General features: G+C 44.4%; 2 protein-coding genes across 2 annotated transcripts in view; both read left to right on the forward strand.

The window, feature by feature from the left end:
* The window catches only part of LOC142250996 (NF-kappa-B inhibitor-like protein 1), a 12,578-nt gene extending 8,208 nt beyond the window's left edge, over window positions 1-4,370 (forward strand). The window contains exons 4-5 of the mRNA XM_075323464.1: window positions 3,083-3,218; window positions 3,348-4,370. Of these exons, the coding sequence (XP_075179579.1) occupies window positions 3,083-3,218; window positions 3,348-3,949 (738 nt within the window). The 3' untranslated portion in view covers window positions 3,950-4,370. The remainder of the gene's footprint in view (window positions 1-3,082; window positions 3,219-3,347) is intronic.
* A 164-nt stretch (window positions 4,371-4,534) lies between these two features.
* LOC142250364 (uncharacterized) overlaps window positions 4,535-10,000 on the forward strand; it is a 50,756-nt gene continuing 45,290 nt past the window's right edge. The window contains exon 1 of the mRNA XM_075322516.1: window positions 4,535-4,576. The gene's annotated coding sequence lies outside the window, so the exon portion shown is untranslated. The remainder of the gene's footprint in view (window positions 4,577-10,000) is intronic.

Genomic DNA, 10,000 nt, shown 5'->3' on the forward strand with positions numbered 1-10,000 from the left:
ACTGAGTGCATATTGCATTATTTGACTGTGCATATATATATATACTTTTGACATCGTATATTGTCTTGCACATTGGTTGCATATGTTAGCTGCAGTGATGTATACCGGTTTTTGACCCCCTCCACTTGTCTGCACTCTTTATTAATAAAATATATTTGGACCTAGTTGATCGCCTTTTGTCCTGTGTTTTTTCTGTAATATAATAGCGATTTGGTCCTGTCATTATAGTCCTTATTCTGCACATTATATTCTTATTGTGATAAATTTTTATCAACGTTATGCAGAACTTGTGTATGCCATTACTTACTCTTTAGTTAGTGATAGGGATAGTGAGGGTCAGCCACCCGTAACGGGGGATGCCCAAAAAATTATGACATCCTCCGTTGGTAGGAAGGGCAACAGAGGATGTAATTGAGCATCTCCAAGTCAATCTTAATAATTCATTGATAATCTATTAATCCCTCACTGTATCCATCCTATATTTAGCATTCACTGGCACCTTTATGTTTTGTGTTGTTTGAAAGGACACCATAGTGTCCATTTTAATGATATTAATAAATAATAATTTTTGAGATAATTAATTGGTGGTTGGTGGATCAGACACAGGAGAGAAGTATCTCGAAATTCTAATAAAGTCTAATGAATCAAGTTGTTCCCCAGTTACAGCAACAGCCTAAATCAAATGACCTTTATTTCCAACAAGACTGGGCCCCTCCACATTATTCAAGAGTGGTCCGCCAGTGTCTTGATGAAACATTTCCTAATAAATGGATTGGCGTAAGAGGCCCACTTGATTGGCCGGCGCGTTCACCACACTTGACCCCAATGGATTTTTTCTTTTGGGGAGTACTCAAGGACAGAGTTTAGAGTCGAAAACCAAAACCAAAACGTGTCAGTGATTTGAAAAATTACATAAGAGATGGATTTCAAGAAATGAATACCCAAAGAGACTTGTGCAAAAATGTTTGTCGAAGCGCAAGAGGCTTCAAAGCTGTGCAAATTGTAATGGAAAACAGTGTGAGCGCCAGCGGTGATAAAATTTAAGGGCTTTTGTATTATTGTTCAGAATAAAATTTAATAAAATTTAATTGTCAAAGTTCTGCTTGTGTTAGTAAATATCATTTTAGATATAAATCAAAATAAATACTTTTGGACCACCCTTTATATATACACTGCTCAAAAAAAAAGGGAACACTTAAACAGCACAATGTAAGGGTCCTGTTACACGTAGCGTCGTTCCAGTGATTCCGACAACAATACGACCTGGTCAGGATCGGTGGTACATTGCTACATGGTCGCTAGTGAGCTGGCAAACAGGCAGATCTAATTAACGACGCAGCAACGATACGGCGATCCGTATAACGACCTCGGCGGTCGTTGGGACCCTGTCACACAGCAGCTATTCTGACGACTCAGACTTCGATAGAGGCGTAGTGTTTCCACCCAGGCGTGCCAACGAGGTCGCTCGTCGTTGTTATGGCGTCAAGCACAGCGATGAATGCTGCCCAGCGGGACACCAGTGATCAAAAAATGAACCAGGACGTTCAGGTACGATTGGCGATATCGCAGCGGGGGGCCGGTCGCTGCTATATGTCACACGTAGCGAGAGCGCTAGCGAAGTCGCTGTTGCATAACAAAACCTGACGCTAACGACATCGCTATGTGTGATGGGGTCTTTACTCCAAATCTCTCACACTCCTGTGAAATCAACCTGTCCAGTTATGAAGCAACACTGTGTATCAATGTTTCCTGCTGCTCTGCAAAAGGAAGAGAAAACAAGGTAGAAATGATAGGGGGTGTCTTGCTAATTGCCTATCACTGTATTTGGTGAGTTTGTGCGTGCGTTTGTACTGGTATGTGCGATTTCATGAGTATGTGTTCTGATGTGCGAGTGTCAGTCAGACGTAGGGGAGGACAGCGTGCAGCACACCTGCCTGGAGCGCCCGCTTGAGATCACAGTGAGGAGTGATGTGGAATCTGGTGTGTGTGTGTGATCTGATGTATGCGAGTATCGGCCAGACGCAGGGGAGAACGGCAAGCAGCATACCAGCCTGGAGTGCCCGCTGGAGATCACAGGGAGGAATGATGTGGAATCTGATGTGTGTATATGAGTGTGTGATCTGATGTATGCGAGTATCGGCCAGGCGCAGGGGAGAACGGCAAGCAGCATACCAGCCTGGAGTGCCCGCTGGAGATCACAGGGAGGAATGATGTGGAATCTGATGTGTGTGTCTGTCTATATGAGTGTGTGTGTATATATAATATACTATATATATAAAATAATATATTATATGTATGAGCGTGTGATCTGATGTGTGCGTGTCGGCCAGACGCAGTGGAGGACGGTGTGCCGCACACCTGCTGGGAGATCACAGGGAGGAATGATGTGGAATCTGATGTGTGAGAGTGTGTCTATATGAGTGTGTGTATATATTTGTATATGTATGAACGTGTGATCTGATGTGAGTATGTGTATATGAGTGTGTGATCTGATGTGTGTGTGTCTATATGAGTGTGTGTATATGTATGTGTATATGAGCGTGTGATCTGATGTGTGAGTGTCTATATGAGTGTGTGTATATGTATGTGTATATGAGCGTGTGATCTGATGTGTGAGTGTCGGCCAGACGCAGTGGAGGACGGTGTGGAGCATACCTGCTGGGAGATCTGGGAGCCACACAGACGCCCGGGGCTGGTAAGTATGACGATCCTGGGAAGGGGGGGGGTACTTTTTGTGGGGGGTAAACTTACCCCAACCATGTCTCCTAATAAAACATCCCCTGAAAATTGGACCTAGTGCTTTTTTCGTGGGAAAAAAAAAAAATATAAGACAGTGCACGTAGAGATGGCTGAGCGCAGAATAGTTGTCTCTGGTTCAGTGATTTTTTTTTTTGCACTGTTGTCTCTGTGTAATGAACGGATAACAAACCTGTCAAAAACTTAAAAGCCTTCATAGTGTGAGATCTGCTGTTCTCGCAATGATTTCTGCTGTGTCGGGAGCTTGTAGGAGCCAGTACAGACAGAGATGGTAAACCTCCATGACTTTTTTCTGCTTCTAGTAACTTTTTGCTCCTTTGTGCAGGATCGGACCCCCAGGCCGAGTGTTTATCCCTCTGAAGTCGCCCCGGACGTCTCGTCATCACAGTCTTCGGAGTGGAGAGAGAAACTCCTAGCGGAGAGTATGGATGAATATCAGGAACTGTACGGACAGTATGAGGGTAAGGGAGTACAATTAAAGGGGAAGTCCTTCATAATCCCTCCCTTAATATTCGCGCACACGATGCTGCTTCTCGCCTCCAGTTACCGCGCTGCCGTCAGGTGAAGGTATTTTGTGCTTTTCTTCTCAGAGGATTATCCAGAAGAGATCCCCGAGGTGGAGACCTTCGAGTCTTGGGCTGATCGAATCTACAGAGAATATCAAGCAAGGAAGATCCAGTCTGAGCCTCCTGGTGCATCGGGCAAAAAAGTGTCAGTGCAAATGTCGACTGGCGCCACAGAGGAGAAGACCTATGGACTGTGGCAACTGCAGAAGGAAAAGGAGGTGCGGGAGGCGCAGAGCGAGCGCTATCGGAGGAGGTGTGCGGACGTGTTCGGTGGAGCCGCCGGCTCATCCGCCAGGCCGGGCGAGCAACATGGGATGGCCACAGAAGAGGGTCCAGGTCCTACTACTACAAAGACTGGGCTTGGTACACTGGGGTACAGTGACATCCCCTGGCCTCTGCCGGGAGGCACTGCTGAGCAGATGGCACAGACCATTGCTGCTGCTGGTGACTCGTCCGATGCCGGCTCATATAAGCGCTACCTGCGGGCGCAGAGGGTGACGTGGCATCCGGACCGCTTCATGCAGAGATGTGGCTCTCGTCTGCTTGCCAAGGACAGAGATCGGGTGCTGAAAACCGTAACTGCGTTATCCCAGGAGCTGAACAGACTGGCGGAGCTGACAAAGTGATCAGGAGATGCTCATTAAAGGGAATCTCACCAATTTTTTTGCTCCCTCATCTGAGATCAGCATAATGTAGAGACAGAGACCCTGATTCCAGAGACGTGTCACTTACTGAGCTGTGTGGTGTTATTTTGATAAAATCAATGTTTTCTCTGCTGCAGATCTAGCAGTTATACAGAACTCTTGAATATGCTGGACTACCTGCAGCATGCCAAGTAGTCCTGTAATGATAATCTCCTGCTGACTAATCAGTGATTTTATCAAAACTACACTAAGCAGCCCAGTAAGTGACACATAGCTGGAATCAGGATGTCTACCCCTATGTTATGCTGCTCTCAGATTAGGTGGCAAAAACCTGGTTACAAAATTCCTTTTTAACTGCATCGGTGTATACAGGGTGGTCCAAAAGTAGGTGGACAGTATGTGTAATAGGGTTATCAAACATGGTGTAAAATGAAAGTGACTCAGTTGCCCTTAGCAACCAATCAGATTCCACCTTTCATTCTTCAGACTCTTTTGAAAATGAAAGATGGAATCTGATTGGTTGCTAAGGGCAGCTGAGTCAGTTTCACTTTACACCATGTTTGATAACCCTATTACACATACTGTCCCCCTACTTTTGGACCACCGTGTGTATGTATTTGCTGTGAACGGGATTATTCAGTAAATATTCTGATGTTCTAAGGATTCTCTGTTTTTTTGTATTTGTTTTACCCTGTTACATTTACTTGGGTGAGACCTCGTCCATTCACCAGATTCTCCAATGGAAGAGCGCCACCTTGTGGATATCAGTGTAACGTGCAGAATCTGTAGATCTCGTTTCGTCATTTGCGTTCTACAAGTCGTGGCAGATCCGATGTATATACTGAAGGGTCTACAGTCGAGCGTCCCCTAATACCTGGAACGAGCATCGAGTAAATAAAAAAACAAAACCTTTTCGGGGGGAGAAGAGACATTTAGGTCGTTGCCATATTTTTCAAGACCCATACCTTTTTTTTTATATTGGAGTAATATTAATAATTGTTTTCAAGGGCGAGCTGTTATTTTTACTGATAGCATTTTGGGGTACATTCGACGTTTCGATCTATTTTTATTGCATTGGATTTGGGAGGTGCAGTGTTGAAAGAGCCATTCTGTTGTTTCAGTTGTGTTCTTTACTCCATTTATTAATGAGTTAATTTTTGCAGATTTTTTTAAATTTATTTTCTGATTGGGAAAGGGAAGGTTATTTTACTTTTTTTTTCTTCACGCGAGCAGTGGGGGTTGTCCTCGGCTCCAGGCTGAGGACAGATTGTACTTTGCACCTTTTTATATTTTTAGACTGTGACATCCTGTGTTAGTCCTGTGGTCAGTATCAGTGTCATGTAACGGTCAAGTGAAGAAAGGCGATCGCTCAAGACCTCCAAAAAGTATCAGAAAATGAAAACATTACACAAATCGCTGAAGAATTGTATTAGGCCGGGGCCACACGGGGGACTATTCCGATCCTCACATGACACTCGGCTTGTGCTGGCAACACAGCAGGAGAAGAGTGTCATGCAAGTGTCATTGCGACTGAGGTCTGATCATCTGATCAGACTACAGCTGCGGGGGGCTGGCCGGCGCTGCGGAGGGGCAGGCCGGATTTATCTCCCTCTCTCCTCTGTTGCCGGCTATTGCCATTCTCGCCCTGCACTCTCGGTACACCGGTGTACTGCGAGTGCAGTGCGATTTTTCTCTCGCCCCATAGACTTGAATGGGTGCGAGAGAAACAAGGATCACATTACACCCGCAGCATGCTGCGTCTATTTTATCAGTCCGATTAGGGCTGAGAAAATAATCGCTCATGGGTGCTGGCACATAGGTTAATATGTTTTATCGCATTCCACTCTCTCCGATTTTCATGCCATGTGTCTTATGTGGGCGTCGCACGGTACGACCTATCGTGCGATCGCACCCGCCCCCGTCGTTTGTGCGTCACGGGCAAATCGCTGCCCTTGTCGCACAAAGTCGTTAAACCGCTCTCACACGTACTTACCTGCTGAGCGACCTCGCTGTGGGCGGCGAACATTCTCTTCCTGAAGGGGGAGGGACATTCGGCGTCACAGCGACGTCACACAGCCGTCGGCCAATAGCCGCAGGCCGCAGGTAAGCGGTGTTCATCGTTCCCGGGGTGTCACATGGAGCGATGTGTGCTGCCCTGGGTACGATGAACAACCGGCGCCATGAAAAATAAACGATTTTTTAAAAATAAGCAACGTGTACACGACTCATGATTTGTGACTGATTCAGCGTCGCTCGGAGGTGTCACACGAGACGACGTCGCAAACGATGCTGGATGTGTGTCACGAAAACCGTGACCCCGACGAAGATATTTTAATTTTTTACATTCTAAAAAATACAAAAAGGAAAATGGGCTAATGCAGAAGTTTAGGCACCCTTGGAGATTCGTGTGCTCAGATAACGTTTACCAACGTTTCAGACCTTAATTAGCCTTTTTGGGTTATAGCTTGTTCACTATCATCGTTAGAAAAGGCCAGATGATGCAAATTTCACAGCTTTATAAAAACCCAGCCTCCGCTAACCTTGTGCAAAACAGAGCAGTCATCAGAAGAAATCCTCTGTGTCTTCACCATAAAATTCAGAGTCAGAAGTCTTCAAAAGAACATCTAAACAAGCCTGATGCATTTTGTAAATTTTGGCTTTGGGCTGTGTTCAGATTGCAGATTCTGACACTGCCCGATGATTTCTCTGGTGCGGTGCTTCCCAAACTCCAGTCCTCATGGCCCCCAACAGGTCATGTTTTCAGGATTTCCTTAATATGACTTCATAATGATTCCATCACCTGTTCAATAGTAAGGAAATCCTCAAAATATGACTTGTTGGGGGCCATGAGGACAGGAGTTTGGGAAACACTGCTCTAGTGTCTGGGATCAACACAGGCAGACTGGGGTGTTGACCTGCTGTGTGCTAATTCATAGGCAGGCTAGCAAGAGTTAATCTCTGCTAATCTGCTTGCTCCTTTAATCACATATTGTAGGGAGACCTATCACATCTGCTCCCCTCCTATTTATGCTGGTGGAATCCTTGTACCTATGCCAGCTATAGTTTATTATATGTTGGTCTGTGAGGTATCCCAAACTCTCTGGGGAAATTATGCTTAAGTTGTGCCTACTGCATGGGGTGGTTGTAGCGTTGACCTCTGTTTTGTAGCTTCCTTCCTGCTTTTGTTTTTCCTCCTGATTCTCTTATTGGCTTATCGTGTGTGTGTGTGTGTGAGTGTGACAGAGTTTTGGTTTTTCCCTTGTTTGTCTTTATCTGTGGTTTTCACCACGCTCCTGCCCTGTTCCTCCCTGGGAAAGGGGGAATCAGATCATGACTGGTCAGGAGCAGGGCCTCGAAGTAAACTCAGGCCTCTCCATCATCAAGAGTATCCCTGAGGTTAGAGAGAGAGTAGGGTCCAATAGCTTGAGGGACAGCTTAGGAGCCCTGTTCCCCTCTATCCCAAAGTCATCATGACCGTCTCATGACTGGGAGCAAATTTTGAAAAGTCTCATCAATAGGAAAGTGGAAATGATAGTCACCTTCAAAAAGAAGACCAAACTTTTCAAACTCACACTGATGAAATCTCAAAATCAGGATTTTAGCAAAACTACGCCCCGTCTGTCTCATCGGCCTGATTACAGAGAGCACAAGAGAGTGGTGTTTAATGCCGCGCCAATAGATCAATTCATCTGCCCCCTTCATCAGGACCACCAAAGAAACAGATAACATCCAAACTTTGGATGTTATCTGTTTCTTTGGTGGTCCTGATGAAGGGGGCAGATGCCCCAGAAACGCGTTGACCTGGAAAACAATAAAGTAACACTGGTCTGAACATCATCTGAAGTGATCTATTGGCGCGGCATTAAACACCACTCTCTTGTGCTCTCTGTTATCTACCGTTTTGGTGGCTGCAGCCTTGGATTGTGTGATACATGCGATTACAGTAGTTGTGGCTTCTCACAACTACATCTGGTGAGTAGTTTTACTCCCCCACCCCCACCCCTCACATATTGGGGTAAGACCCTATGCGCTTGTTTTTCCACAGTTTTTTCCGTGTCATCGGCCTGATTGAATTTTCAAATTTCTTTTCTAAAGAAACCGAGATGATATCTCTACAGAACTGTATCTCACGGAAGATTAATTCCTCTCCTGGGTGTGACGGCAAATATGTGTATTTTGCAGCAATCATGCAACCGCCACAAATGGAGCAGCTATGTACAAGCCATGTACTCCCTTAACCATAACCTCGTTTCTCTTGATACACGGCTGTTCCTACCACGCTACTTTTGTCTATGAAGCATCCTGTTTTAAATCTTAATTATTTTTTTGATGGTTATCGTTTTCTTAACTTCTTTTTAAATTTGACTATTTTTCATCTTCTAGGTCAGTGTCCACCACGAACCACCAACTAATTTCCATTGTAACGCCTTATACCTGTATAATGTAAATAAAGCCTAACTGCAAAGCAGCCAATTCTATCTAAAAAAGTGAAATATCTGATGATGAAGCAAAGTATGAAAATCTGTATTCTGGAGAATTCGGATTAGAATTAAATTCCACTCGAAAAAATTCACTCTTCTTTTGGGGCCATGTCCCAGTCTGCTTTGAAATCCTTGCTTGGGAGATTCCTTGCTGATGCAGTATAACTACCTTGTGTTTTATTATAGTGAATGAACTGTGATATGAATCTGTCTTCCAAAACCTCACCTTTGCAGCACAATTTGTCTCTTCCTCACCCAGTTTTAATCCTTCTAGGCAGCTCGTTCTGTTTTTAGATAATGATTGTGCTTCAAACTACAAATGAAAATTTACGATCATTATCACCTATTTGGTATAAGGGAGAATTCCACAGTTTCAGGAAATCTCCTTCCAGTGAGAGTCTGCTGAAGGTCAAATTGAAAGTTACCGACTGCTAGCATGAGGAATTCAGACCACACAAAGGTTGCTGGTATAAACTCTCAATTGGTTATTCATACACCTGTCACGTGGAGTTTTGCACTAACTTCACCGACTGTCATGGCGGCATTGGATGCTGTTCAGATTGCAGATTCTGACACTCCGCCGCATGTTTTTTCTGGTGTCTGAGATTAACACCTGCTGTGTGCTGAGTCACAGGCAGGCTAGAAAGAATTAATCTCTGCTGGTCTGCTTGCTCATTTGATCACATGTTGTGGGGAGACCTATCACATCTGCTCCCCTCCTATTTATGCTGGTTGATACCTTCTACCTATGCCAGCTATGGTTTATTCTATGTTTGTCTGTGAGGTGTGGGCTTTCGGCAGGAAATACATTTTTCAGAGCAAAGGAGACAATGGAAAACCTATGGGGTAACACCAAGGGGGAAAAAAACGATCAGACTTCCGAATATGAATAAAGGTATTTATTGATGCATAAGTGAGAGGTACAAAATATCGAACATACAAAAAAGGGTGCACAGTCCGGTGCAAACCGCAGCTGTGTGGAAACGTGGAAGAATGTATGGATCAAACAACATTACATCGGTACTTCATTTCAAGAATTAGAAAATGAAAGGTATAATCCAAAGTATCCTGACGTAGGCATCTGCCGACACGCACGTTTGTCGGGTGGGGTGCCATCCGGTGTTGCGGTGAGACACTTCATTTGGTAAGGAATACAATATTATTATACATCCAAGCCATCTCCTTCATGCTCTTTTGTCTCCTATGGAGGATTTGTATGGATCCCAATGGGATTACAATACGTCAGGATACTTTGGATTATACCTTTCATTTTCTAATTCTTGAAATGAAGTACCGATGTAATGTTGTTTGATCCATACATTCTTCCACGTTTCCACACAACTGCGGTTTGCACCGGACTGTGCACCCTTTTTGGTATGTTCGATATTTTGTACCTCTCACTTATGCATCAATAAATACCTTTATTCATATTCGGAAGTCTGATCATTTTTTTCCCCCTTGGTGTTGGTCTGTTGCTTTGGCGATCTTTCCATGGTCCTCATGTGTCACACACCATGTTACTTGTATAAATTATGGTATTAAATTGGTCTTA

Source organism: Anomaloglossus baeobatrachus, chromosome 9, assembly GCF_048569485.1.
Source record: "Anomaloglossus baeobatrachus isolate aAnoBae1 chromosome 9, aAnoBae1.hap1, whole genome shotgun sequence".
NCBI lineage: Eukaryota > Metazoa > Chordata > Amphibia > Anura > Aromobatidae > Anomaloglossus > Anomaloglossus baeobatrachus.